This window comes from Thermobia domestica, chromosome 11 (genome assembly GCF_964235325.1).
Source record: "Thermobia domestica chromosome 11, izTheDome1.hap1.1, whole genome shotgun sequence".
NCBI classification, from domain to species: domain Eukaryota; kingdom Metazoa; phylum Arthropoda; class Insecta; order Zygentoma; family Lepismatidae; genus Thermobia; species Thermobia domestica.
This window is the reverse complement of record NC_137464.1, coordinates 20,941,050-20,955,425: the sequence shown is the minus strand read 5'-3', so window position 1 is coordinate 20,955,425 and position 14,376 is coordinate 20,941,050. Positions and strand designations below refer to the sequence as shown.

Sequence of the window (14,376 nt, the reverse complement as noted above, 5' to 3'; positions counted from 1 at the left end):
GCTGGTCCGTTTCGGTTTTCTTCAAAACCGATTCCGTTTTTTTTCAAAATTTGTTCTATTTCTGACCAGAATGGTGTTTCGTTGTGCTCCGGAAATCGAATTTATTTCCACAGAAATAATTTTATGTGTTTTCGAAAAGTTTTCACCGAAACCAGTTTCGGTAAAAACCGAACCGGTTTTGAAGAAAACCGAAACCGGTTTCGGTGAAAAACCGAACCGGTTTGGGGAAAACCGAAACCGGTTTCGGTGAAAAACCGAATCGGTTTTTGGAGAAAACCGAAATGTCGGTTTTTCGGGTTTCGGTTTTTATAGAAACCGGTTTTCGGTTTTTATAAAAACCGGTTTTGCCCATCCCTAATAAAAACATAGGCTCAGAAATAAAAACGATGAATTCAAATAAAGCTTTTCTTAATAATAATAATAATAATAATAATAATAATAATAATAATGTAATCATCTTCATCTTAACCGTTGATCTTATGTTCTATTTTATTTTGATTTTTGTCTTTTCTCTTTGCAGACTTAACCAAAAAGACGCACTGTTGAATCAGTTGAACGAGGAGTTGAGTTCCTATAAGACTGAAATTTCAAAACTTACCGACGAGTTGGAAATCCAAAGAAGAAAAAATAATGTAAGTACTAGTTGTAGTCTTCTGTAAGTGTGTTCTTTCCTTTGCATGGTTTGCTTATTATTATTATTATTATTATTTTTCTTTCTTTAGAAGGCAATTTCGATAGCAATAAGGTATAAATCAATATATATAAAAGGACATTTGATTACTGTGATTTTTTATCAGATAACTAAGGAAGGGCAGATCGAATATTTCTCTAAAGCTGAGATCAGTGAATAGAAACTAGCGTTTGAATTAGGTCTTTTATTTACATGGTAATTTCAGAAATAAATGAGCCTTAAAATTTAAATTGCGAAAGGTTACGCTTTCTTTATTTTTAAAAAAAAAGAAAGAAAGAAAAGAAATTAAAATACCATTACTACGTAACGTAAAAAGTACAGTTGTGTTATTTTTTTAAAGTTTTCTGTTCCAGCAGTGGAGTAGTTTATCGAGTCATATAGTCGCTGAATTCTTCATTAGAAGCGTATTTGTGAGATATTCTGCAGTTGAGGTGTTTTTAGGGGAAAAAAATCAAATGATACTTAATGAGGGTATATTGGCACTCAGATTTAATTAATATGTGCAGTACTCTAGTTTTTACACGCAAGAAATCATATATTCAAGGGATTATTTAGGTGTTTTCTTGTACTTAAGAAACCCCCATCACGGCCAAATTAAAATACTGCTAATTTTACAGTAATTATGTGATATCTTCAAATAGATAAAAGATAATGGAAAAGTAGAACAAGAGCTCGCTAGACAATAATAATTTACATGAGATACCGTTATCGCGACTCACTCATTTGCTTTCGATTTCAAGCCATTTAGAAAATCGGCATTTATTTTCGCGTTTCTAAATGGCTGCAAACGGAAAGCTATTAGGCGACTTGTGATAACGGTAACACATGCAAAATAATATTGTCTAGGGCGAGCTTGTTCCACATTTTGATTACTTTTTATCTATTTGAAGATATCCCACAATTACTGTAAAATTAGCGGTATTTTAATTTCACAGTCTTTAAGCCTCTTAATATTACCCATTATTGGTGTTTCGTGCCCGTAACACGGAAGTCAACAAAAAATCTTACAGGAAAATTAATTTTGTACGTATCTAGTTCTGTATTGATTCGTCTGAAACCATACTTCAGACATATTTTATTGTAGGACAGTATTTGTTACTTTGCATTCTTTGGAATACCCTATTACAATTAAGTATGTCGTATTTCTATAAAACACTATAGTCAATCAAATGTCCTTTTGCTACGCTCTCTGTGTGGGTGCATAATTTTTTTCTTTCCCTTTTGTGGTGTCGCGGGTTAAGGATTGAAAGAACCAAAAGTAGATATAACTAAACACCCTTGTTGGAATGTTTGTTTCAGCTGGGTAGTTACTTTTGTTAACAGGGATTAAGCTGATTGTGTACTACACAAAGACACAGCTAATTCACACAACACACAAGCATTATGTGTTGTGTGAATTAGCAAAAGAGCAACAATTGTTGTATCACATGTTTGAGAATATTGATTGTGACGCGATAGCAAAATGATTAGAATACTCGTTACATAAGTGGAGATCCGAGTTTAATTACCAATAACGATCATTCTGTGAGAGATGATTTACTGTAGTTCACATGGATGGTACCTCATTCTATAAGCTCAGAGAACCAAGTAGTAAAAAAATTGAGTTACTACAAAATATTAAAAAATTCAGCTTGGAAATTCTTATTATAATATTTAATTTTTTTTTGTTTTATAGCACGAGCAACTAGAAATAACAATCTATAAAATAAGCACTGAAGAAAGTTGTGTTCAGAAATCGATTTTTCTGATGTAGTTTTGTCTTATGAACAACTCCTGAATGTAGTAACCAAGTGTAAAAAAAAAAAAAAAAAAAAAAAAAAAAAAAAAAAAAAAAAAAAAAAAAGTATAGTGTTCCGTGACATAAATTCAATTCTAATTAACATGCCTATTCGAAAGTTATTGCGGAAAAAGTCAGATATATATTAGGAGGATTAATTTCTGAACATAACTGCACGTAATAGATAGTTATTTAAATTCTAGTTAACATATTTATAATAATAATAATAATAATAATAATATAAAATCGCAAGTAAGTAATCGTGTTAAAATCTCTAGAACATACCCATAACTTAAAAAAAATGAAATAGTGACTACAGTAGATAACAATTCAGTTGCAGGTTGTGAAGAAAAAGACTAGAAAAGCATAATAGAATATACATTGTTGTAGTGTTTATCTAATAATGATTACACACTAGAGCTAGATTATGAAATAACATGTGCTCTATTATTAATTTTCGTGAGGACTCAGTAGTATAATCCGTGACTTAGATTCGTCAGCTTAAGTTATTCTTATAGTTTGAGAGACTTGTGATGAACAGATGATACGGTGTAAGTTTCTCGGTGTATTTTGTTTTTCCACTTACCATCCAGACAGATCAGTCATCGCTCAATCATTTGTGATCATCATTCTGCCTTTTCATTTAAGTAATTAAGGACTTCTTTTTAGGATTTCCTCGCGCTTAAATGGCAGCATTTTCACTTTTGATGTTGGAAATTCGGGTTCGATTCTTGCTGGAAACTTATCGTGCGCGGATATCACGTTGAACGCCAGACAGACACTAATTTAGCGTGAAATACAATGATCGTGAAACGAGCTTTCACGTCTCACAATTATTTGCTTCATATACATCAAAGGTTCTAAACAGTAAACTGACACATGACGCCGTTCTTTTGATACTGCTTTGTTTGAACTAGATATGTGTTAAAACCGTAAATAATTTATTTTTTCCCCAATATATTTTGTGTTGAAAGGAATTTTCCAACTATTGTTGCATTATTATAAGTGCTAGTAACAATATCTGAATTAGTGAAAAATAAGCAGCTTCATCCCTGTACAAAGTATGAAGTTAAAAGTTTTACAAAAGGAATGCAGCTAATACAATTGTTTTCATGCATGATATATATACTAATTATTTCATTTGACAGATAGTTGTAAAGGAGAATCCATAGTTCAAAGATAAAAAGAATTTGCGTTGCAATTATGGAATCATTTTTGACATTTTCTTTAATTATTCTTCAGTAATGGGTTTAAGAGCACGAGGGTGCTTTGTAAGATAATGTCGAAAATGAATTATTAATTAGATGTAACTGTTCAGCGATAGGATTTTCTGAAATGTAATTCGTTCATATCAAATAAGTCATTATTATGTATATTATTTACTGAATTTAAATATACATCATAATCATAGGGATTCTGCCTTTATTGGCAGGTCACTTGCTGCAGCTAAGAAGCTTCCATGCTCCACGGTCCTCCGCTAACTTCTTCGTCTTCGCGTATGATCTTTCTGTTTTTATATCATCCAATAATTGTAGTCTCCTTCGCCCCCCTCCCTCTCTTTCCCGACACCATACCCTCTAGGACGTCCCTCATGATACAATCTCTTCTTAGGCAATGTCCCAACCAGTTTCTCTTCCTCTTCCTAATAATATCTAAAAGAGTTCTTTTCTCACCCACCATTTCTAATACTCTCTCATTCGTTTTGCGCTCGACCCAACTAATTCTTTCCATTCTTCTCCACACCCACATTTTGAAGGCTTCCAGTCGATTTTCATCACTTTTACGTAATGTCCACGTTTCCGCCTCATACAGTACAACACTCCACACGAAGCATTTTATGAGTCTTTTTCTCAACTCTTTTTTCAAGGTCCCACAAAACACTTTTCTTCCTCCTAAAGGCTTCTTTCGCCACTCCTATCCTTGCTTTTATTTCACGTTCGCACTTCATGTTATTACTAAGAATACTACCCAGATATCGAAGACTATTCACTTGTTCTATTTTCTCCCCTCCTACTTTTATATTTGACACAGACTCCTTCGTTCCAATCACCATGGCTTTTGTCTTTCTAACATTTATTTTCATCCCATATTCTTCAAATTAAATATACAAGGATCCAGTTTAACGCTTCAGTTAGAATTACCTCACGTTTTGGAATGCAAAACATCTTTAACATAATAAACGTAGCATTCAATTTGTATCGGATATAGGTGAAATGTAACACGTAACAGTTACTTCGAAATGAAACAATAGTTTGGTTTTTGTTTTCATTACCATGTCTTCAAACTTATAGATGTCGACCAATAACCTGGGATGGTTTTTATCATTTCACTTTAAGGGTACAACGTAGGGGATGGGAGATGAAAGCAACTATGTTTGTGACTTAACGCTTGAACCACCCGACTGGTCTCAATCAAATTTTCAGCATAAATGATCGTTCCTGGGATGGTTTTTATTATTTCACTTTGACGGTGCAACTTAGGGGAGGGGGATATATAATCGACAATGACCGATATTAGTGCCGAATCCGTAGTTTTCGGGTTCGCTGAGATGAACAGTGACACTTTCAATGCCACTTAAACCCAAATTCAGCTTCGCAACTTTGGAGAGGGGGATACATATATATAAATAAATGATCGATATCAGAGAGCGCTTTTGTAATAGTAAAAAGTGACGGACTAACGAAACATATTACTAATTTTCCTTATTTTGACCCAGCGAAGCGGGTAATTGACACTGGTATACCATGTTCCCTATCTCAGTCATTCACGTATTTTGTGAGTTAAGAAAGTCCGCCGTTGGAAAAATGAAATGGAATATGTAAGTTTTATGTCCCACGGTTATGCCGGTTAGGCTAAAGGAGACGGTGATTGAGAAATGAATGAAATGGTGGAATGAAGAAAGTGGGAGGAAACGGGAGAACCCGAGTAAACCCACGAGCATGATGTTTGTCCACCACAAAGTCCACACAGCGCGAGCTGGGATCGAGCCAGGGACCCCAAGCACCGGAGGTGAACGCTCTACCACTGAGCCACCGCGCCCCCGTTCGCCGTTGAAGTATTGAATTCTATCCTATGTCGCATCAATGTTGTACATTACTTTTAATGTTATGTATCATAATGATGTAACTCGACAGAACAAATGGCAGTCTACTCTAACCGTGAAAATCTGTTTCTCGTTTTCTACGTGTAACGGTTTATCTTTTCACGTCAAATTTTCTCCTCAATTCTGAAAAATGTTCATTCCAGTGTTGGAACTATACAGAACTAAAGTGAAAATAAAATCTGGCCAAAGCAGACACTTGTTCGACTTCTAAACGGTGCTGTGCGTAAGTGTCGGGAGTCTTACAGAACGGCTGTGTCCGTCTATCGACAGGTATCAGAGCGTAAACGGTAGGAGATATGAAGAAGCGGTTTCTTGTGCAGTCGATTCAACATCCCAAGAATAATTTCATCCCATCCGTTAAACCTTTATTCAAACCGGAAGTGGGGTTCGCGGTGGCTCAGTGGTAGAGCGTTTACCTTTGGTGCATGGTGTCCTTGGTTCGATCCCAGCTGGCGCCAAATGGACTTCGTGGTGGACAAACACCGTGTGCGTGAGTTTTCTCGAGGTTATCCCGTTTCCTCCCACTTCATCACTGTCTCCTTTAGCCTAGCCGACATAACCGTTGGAACGTAAAACTTAAAGATTTCATTTCATTTTCAAACTGGAAGTAGTAGAAATTAACCATTTCGGTTTCAACGTTGATTGCCATCGGTCGAAAATGTTAACAGACAGAAACAAATGTTTTTAAAAATCAATTTAATGTCTGAAGAAGAGAAACCATCTCCACCTGTATCACTCTACGGAAACCAGAAGCGGTAGAAATTTATTTCTACCAGTTTCAATATTGATCTCCATAAAGCAAAAATAGTAAGAGATTGCGAGTAATGCCTGTTTGGTATGGATTCAGCGTCCAAGGAATAGATTTTCTTTCTTTGATCGTATCCTTTTGTTACAACCACACCTTACAGATGTACTACTTCCAGTTTATTTCGTATTCGCATAATTTCGAAGTTTACCGTAGTTTCACACTGAAACGAAACTCACTTGTTCTTACGAATTTGTTTCAATTTCGCAAAATATCCTTGGCTTCACACAGACACGTTATTCACATAAGCTGTTTATCCACTTTCGTCACTAATTCTTTGTATCTTCGCTGTTTTACATCTTACTATCCGCAACTGTATCTGTGTCGTGCTTTCTTACAAACATTTAAAGCTATTTGCTGTCTCCTAGATATCTCCTTTTTCCTAATATCAAAGATAACTTGTCGGATGAAGGCAATGATATATTGCCTTAACTGTAACATAGATTCTTTGTCCATACTTCAATTTTAGTTTGATTAGAACTGTGGGAAATAATGCAAGTCATATTCCGAAAAATCATCTACGAAATTGAATATTTCTTGTTTCATGGCACAAGTTCAAATTAGTAACAGGGAAGTTGGCATCTGGAAAGATTTAAGTTAGATATAGGTAGTTTTTCCATCCTATCCCTATTACTTTTCTGTTTTATCATTTTTATTCTTTCTTTATCATCTTGACAGTGATTTTGGAAAATAAAAGCGAAAGTTTGGCGTGAAAATAATCATTGCTACACAGTTTTACGAAGTTACTATAGTTTATTTTTTCCTCAAATAGCTTCAAACCTGAAAAGCGAGTGTCAGTGCTCGACGTGCTAAGGTCTTTTACTGACCCACGAGTCAAAAGATCGATTAAAATGTAAGAAAAAAGAATCTTCCCCAAGCCCTAAAATTGTAGAACTCATTGATCCTCCAACATGTGATGAATTTCCAGTCTTGCCGATGGATTTCACGCGCAAAATAAAATAGGTTTGGAAGCAAAGACACGTTTGTAATTAATAAAAATTATCGTCAATGTTGCCTGAAGAATTGTCACCCAGTGCGGCTACTCATGGCATCAATCTTCTTCCTTTAAAATTGTTAGCCATTAGTCATAAAGTCCCTCTCTTACTAATTTATTCGAATTTATCTACAACTAAGACTTATTTATGGTGGCTTTGCAATACCAGCAAAGAATATTTTTAAATTCTTTTTATGTTGAAGGTATTTTAGAAAAGTCGACAATTGCGTGTTTTGGAGAAACTGTTGACAAGTGCGAAATGTTACAAGAACACTGTTAGATTGTATCACTATATATTTTACGATATCAATGAAGTAGCCTATACTGTTCAGTGCACTGCTTTTGTCTCATTACTGATGTACAAATATTTAAATGACTTTTCTGATTCAGTAGCTCCTTATCCAACAGTCAGCTGTAATCATACGATAACTGTTCAGTAATTTCTTTTCCTATTTTTCTGATTTTGTTAAAAAGAAAACCACAATTTTGCTTTTGGCTTTACTTTTTCGAAGTTTCAAACCAGATTAACGTAAGATAAAATATATAGTAGAGACTAGGAGAATTCAGTATATAATTTTAGTGAATTACAAGTTTTTTTTTTTTTTTTTTTTTTTGTAGTAAGCATATAAACAAACCTGATGAAAATTATATATATATATCAGTTTGGTGTTACTTGTGAACTCCGTACGGGGGATGAAGATCACATGTAATAAAAATTATCTTGAATTTCGGATCACCGTTGGAATGAATTGAAATTCATAGTTTAACGGTTATGTCCTATAGACTAGTGAAATAATTGGTGAAATGAGAATGTGGAAGGAAACTATAAAACAGGCCATAATGTTATCCATCTCAAACTCACTTGGCCTGAATCGAACAAGGGACCGTTTGCACCAGAGATGAACGCTCTACCACTGAGTCACGGTGCTCCCCAGACCATCCTCGAGTATTGAACATTAGTTCTTTGTAGTTTTACAAGAAAGCGAAAAGCTGTTTCTATCATTGTGAAGCGATTCGAACTACTACATGCACCTAACTAAAACGAAGGGCTATTGCCGATCAAATGGCTTTTAGTTATTTAATACGTGCTTAGTACACACAAACTTCCATCATGGTTATTTATAACTGTGAAAATCGGAATCTGCCACTTCTTAGGTTGCTCCCAAATTGCCTCTGCGACGTTGAGTCAACACCGAATATTATTGGCTTTCGTAAGTCGAATGTTGGGCTACTCACACAAAGCATACATAATAGTTATTGGGTTACACGTGAGCGTATTACTCTTACCTACTTATTTATTATAATAATAATAAAATAGAAGAATGAACGACGTTAATGGATACCTTATTTTCGAGCTAAGTTTCAGAGTTATTATCTTAGACATAATAAGTATGAGAGCCTTTACAGCTTATCTCACTGCTCTCGCCTTCGGTGCGAACGGTCCCGGGCTCGATTCTCGGTAAGGGTACTCAGTCGAAAAAGTATTAAAAAGCTTTTTCAGGCCAGCCCTCCTGAATGAGGTTTTCCTGGATTTTCCTCATTTACACCAAATGAATGCCGGGGTCGTTCCTGACATACAGATCCCAGGCCGCTTATTTCCTTCCTCTTCCCCGGATAGTGTGCTTACCGAAGGACTTTATCCCTTATACGTGACGGGCTAAATGGCCTAGATGCCGAAAGTCCAGCAATCTAAATCCTAAATCCTAAGCGTATCTAACGTGAATCTAAGTATTCAATGTATATTGAAATGTTGCTTCTTTCAATATCTTACAATATGAGATATTTAGTATTTCAGAGAAACGATCGGTAGCTTTCTTTATCACTGTTATTTACTTTAAACTTCTGCCTTACTCTCTTAAACCCTGACATCAATTTGGTACAGCGATTTTTCAATACAATTTTAATATATTAATTATAAAAAAATTAAATAAATAAAAGTAAATAAAAATGGAAGATTGATTTAACCATGCAGCAGTTTATGGATTCTCCTAATGATTTATCCTTTTGGTTTAGGAGTTGCGAACAAAGAATTGGAAAGCCATGGAAGCACTGAACGCAACTGAAAAGACTCTGGAATCTAAATTGAAACAGTCCCAAAAGCTAGTCAGTGTAAGTGGAAAGTTTTTCAGTGCACGCCGTGCTTGTCTTAATTGCAGTTTGAAGTGTGTTGTGTTTTAGCGTTGGGTTTTTTACATTTGAATGCTTGCATGACGTAATGCTTTCTTTTTGTAATGGATAGAAGAGATTTTCTAACCATTGTATTTACCTTTATAACATATTTGTGTAACTTGTATTTTGTGTACTACTAATATTTTATGTTCTCATATGGTTGAAGTTCGATCACTATATGTGAATTCTCGAGGTGTTACAACGAGCTAAATATGTGAAATAATTTTCTACGGCTTCAGTTTCCTGTTTTCTTTTGTTGGTAAATTGTTCATGTTCTTTGTATTTGAGTGATAAGTTATTAAAATAATGGTAATAGATTATTGGTACAGTCCGCAGCTGCAGCAAAAAGCCTGCAACATGAGCATGTAAGTTTATTGTGAAACTACGCCTAACAGCCCAGGGAATCAACATAACGTCTAAGTGGCACGAATCACGCAGGAGAAACCTCGGCGTCCTCCCCTGCACACTTATTTTGGAGCAAAAGACTTCGGCGTTTCACAATAAACTTACATGCTCATGTTGCAGGTTTTTCGAATGATTGTATTTCAATTTGAAGTATTTTTATTTGATTCGAAATTGGCTATATTTAAATATTAATTGAAATGGTTAATGTTTTTGTTAAGCGTAATTTCCTTTCGTTACTAAATGAAAAGTATTACAATCATTACACGATTGGTAATAGTTTTATGAGGTTTTAGTGTAAAATCGTCGATATAAGCACACATCTTCCTTTGGATATTCTCTTGTTATTAATGTAGGAAAGATGTTTGACGTTGGGTTGTGGAGAGTTACAAATAAGTTTCCTCTACGCCAAAGAAAACTGTGCGCTTAATTCAACTGTATGCAAAAGTTTCGCACTCACTTTCATATTTTTTGATGACAGATAATGCACAGTCAGCGACAAAAGATCTTTCCGTTTGGTAAAATTTATTTTGGGAATAACGGCAGTATGGCAGGAACGTACAGAAAGTTACATTCTTTTTAATTTACTGAAAGCTGTACTCAAATTGCCCTTCCATTCTGGGGCACCTAGTTGTTTAGGTGCACCTAGGAAGAAGGACTTTGTGTCTAAATGCAAGTAAATCAGTACCATTGAAAAGATAATTTTATAGACTCAGTTAAGTAAAAATACCTTTTAAGTTATAAATTTGTGAGTACATTTCACAGAACTGCCGTGTCGTGACAAAACGCTGTAACTTTGGCGCAGCAGTTTTGCGAAAAAGAGCCGTAAAGTTTTCATCCGAAAATGTGATCTGTATCGTGTAGAACCAGTGTAACTAGGCAATAATGCTCAACCAATCAATTTTTACCAAATTTAATCACACAACATGCATTTACGTAACATTACATGCAACCACGTGTTTCCAAAGTCAAGACACACTGGTTTTACACGATACAGATCACATTTTCGGATGAAAACTTTACGGCTCTTTTTCGCAAAACTGCTCCGCCAAAGTTACAGCGTTTTGTCACGACACGGCAGAGAAGATACACATATCTAAGGAATCCCAATAATATGTAAGAAGTGGGAACGTGAGAAAAAAGTAATAACCTTTTCTGCCTAAAGAACGACAACTGAGTAGTTTTTGAAATATTGCAGATGTTAATGCACATCTGTTTTCAGAGAACGAGTAAGTGAGAAGAAAAATTAGATAAGTGTTCCTTACGTTCTTGTAAGTAACTATCATCCGTATGCACTTGATCTGGTGACCATAGTTACATTGAGAAATTAATTCTTTCTAATAATTTTTCTGCTGCTAATAACTTCCGAATAAATAAATCAATTTCGTAGAATTTTACTGTATTACAGCAAAAACAACTACGATTGACAGTTCATAAGGAATGGAGAATCAGCAAATTTATCAGAAGTGACACGTTATGGAATGTAGTTTTACAAATTTTGTACATAAAGTTTTGAAGCACCAAAAAGTTTCGAAAAATGAACAGTAATAATAAATTGTGTAAACATGAATAATGGTGCGTATTATAATGTGTTAGTTTACTTCAATACAAGATTGAAGCTGTATAATACGAGCAAAAAATGAACGGCTTTATGCAAAAATGGACTAATCCATACGAAGCTATATTTCAGACATTTGCTAAGTTCAATATTGATTAATATATAGAATTAGTGTTTGATTTGGATTTCCTTCCTTATTAACTTAAGAATAAAGTACCTAAACACTTTGGGCCAATAAAATTTACCTTTTTTCGATTCAGGATGTGGTGCCTTGATTTTTTCAATATTTTTGTTTGTTTCTGCACAAAGCCGTCCAAGTAGTTCGTGGGTTTTTAGATAATATTTGGTGATGGTTTGTTTTGGTTACAGGAATAGCTTACATGTTAAGTTCTAGCTATAAAGGAATATACAGGTGGTCGTAAAATTTGTTTTCAAACGTCCACTTTTTTTTTTTTTTTTTTTTTTTTTTTTTTTTTAATAAATTTGGAATGAAATTATTTCATTATGTATATTACCAAACTCTGTGAAACTCGTTACATTCAGACAAGTTTCTCTATTGCTAAGAAGACTATAGATTATTGTATTGTAACCCTGTACTATAATACAAGCTAACACAAAGTCTTTCTTAAATCTGAACGAATTTTCTGGTATTACTTTGACTGATGTGTATGTTACAGATATTCATTTCATCTCTTTGCTTTTCGCTTAATTGGTAATGCGACTTGTGCTGAGGTTAATTCAAAGCGCACTGTTTGATCTTTTAGTATGTTGGTTATTTAGTAAAAATTACGTTTATTAAGCATCATGCGATTGGATGACTAACGATAATCTGTTAATAGTGTAATTTTATTTATTTTTAAGACTGTATATATAGGGTGAACCTTAAAGATATGCACAAACTCTAGGAGGTGATTCGTGATATCAAAAGAAGACAAAAAGTTATTTCACATGTTGTTAAATTCCGCGTCGTGTACAAGTGAAAGGAGTGCCAACTTGAAATCGAAACTCCAACCGTGACAATTGGAGTGGAACAGAAAGATGTGCACATACTTTGGAAGATGATTTGTAACATTAAAAGAAGACAAAGAAGTTCTCTTGCATGTTGTCGACTATCGGCATCGTGTGCGTTCCGTTCCAATTATCAGGATTCGAGTTCCGATTCCAAGTTGGCACCCCTGTCACTCGTACACGACGCGGAATTCGACAACATGCAAGAGGACTTTTTTTTTTTTTTTTTTTCTTTTGATGATACGAATCACCTCCCGGAGTTTGTGCACATCTTTCAGGTTCACCCTGTATATCACAAAGGATCTACATAATTCATGCGGTATGGACCATTAAATTTATGGTGTAGACTTTGTCATATATTCGAGAAAAAATACTAATTATTATGTGAAAGAATAATTAGGGGAAGAGACATGAAACAAATCTCTTTTAGAAGAACCGAATGATAAAAAAGCTTATAGTTCTTGTAAACATTGTTCACCAAAATACTACACCTATTCTCTCATAAAAATTAGCTATGTTGGTTAGTTTGTAGATGCAATGTGTACTTAGAGATTTGTTAAAAACCAGTGAAGAACGAAATTTTTGCGTAATTGGGAGCTCACTAGTTTTCGACATAACATTCGTCCGTAGCCTCATAATTATTATCCGATTTAGGCTAAAATATAATTTTCCTTATTTTTCTTCAGGCATAGATTGGGTTAGTCCTTTAATTTCAAATGACCAGGTGTTGCGTTCTCTTTGTATATACTTTTGTCTTTGATCTCTCTCTCTCTCTCGTTTTCCGTAGATGCTCTGTAACACTGAGCTTTATATTATAATTGTTACTTCTATTTGCACTGTAAGTTAAGGGACCAGCTGTCTATTGATGTGTACATATATACACACATTTATACATATATAAAATATGAAATGCTTAGCACTGGTGATTCTTGTTTTGCAGGATGTTAGTCAGAAAGTCCAAAAAGAGGAAAGAGAAGTTACCAGACAACTCTTGCAGAGGATATTTCCTGATGTCAAAGTAGAAGACTCTAAGGTAAATATGATAATAGATATATTTTATTAATATAAAATTACTTATGTACCAGACTGATTCAGAAAGTAATGTCTCCAAGGTGATACCTTTATTTGTGTTTGACATGTATTGCTCCATTGCTCTGAAACGAGAATAGATAGGAAAGTGAAACAAGTGACATTCTATAGCTTAAACGTCAGTGTTCGTGATAAACAGTACTATTGGCCAAGTAGTGGGCTTAAAGACATTACTTTCTGAATCACCCTCGCATAAAGCTAAATATGAGTTTTAAGGGGTACCTAGTCATACGAATTTGAGACAGAGTATAGTTGGATAGCGTATAGCCAGTGATAAGGGTTACGAATCACAGTTTGAGACCGACCAAGCTGTAGTGAGTGATGTTGAAAAACAGCAGATATTCTAGCGTGACGTAATGAAAAGGAAATTGAGACAATATGAAACCCGTATTGCTGTAGTAGCCTTCCACAAATCAAATCATCGTGCGATTTTTTTTTTTTTTTTTTTCAAATCGTGAAGAAGTAGTAAATTAGTATGGCGTTGCTGTGGCGGACCTTTCAGAAGTTGATTTGTACGGATAATTTGTGAATTCCATAAAACATCGTCCACAAAGTGTAAGGACACGACAGCTTAACGAAAGCAGTGGCGGCGGGAAATCGAAATTTCGTCAAGCACACCAATCAATGATAGTGTAACAAGTGAAGGTTTAATAAAATGTCTGTTCCATGCTCTGTAGTGATTTTGGACTGTCAGAAGTGCAGGGCAATTCGTTACCCTCAAAACAGATGAAGGTTATAAAATGCAGATCGCTCCTCCAGCGATACAAGGTCTTGGCGTCA

At 34.8% G+C, this 14,376-nt stretch overlaps 1 protein-coding gene across 6 annotated transcripts in view; it reads left to right on the top strand.

The window, feature by feature from the left end:
- Positions 1-14,376, top strand: part of LOC145663966 (uncharacterized) — a 193,913-nt gene that overhangs the window by 122,453 nt on the left and 57,084 nt on the right. For 5 of the 6 annotated variants that reach the window (XM_081730201.1, XM_081730199.1, XM_081730202.1 and 2 more), the window contains exons 10-12: positions 521-632; positions 9,384-9,479; positions 13,448-13,540. In XM_081730201.1, the coding sequence (XP_081586327.1) occupies positions 521-632; positions 9,384-9,479; positions 13,448-13,540 (301 nt within the window). The remainder of the gene's footprint in view (positions 1-520; positions 633-9,383; positions 9,480-13,447; positions 13,541-14,376) is intronic. The other variant, XM_081730205.1, reaches the window with a different exon arrangement.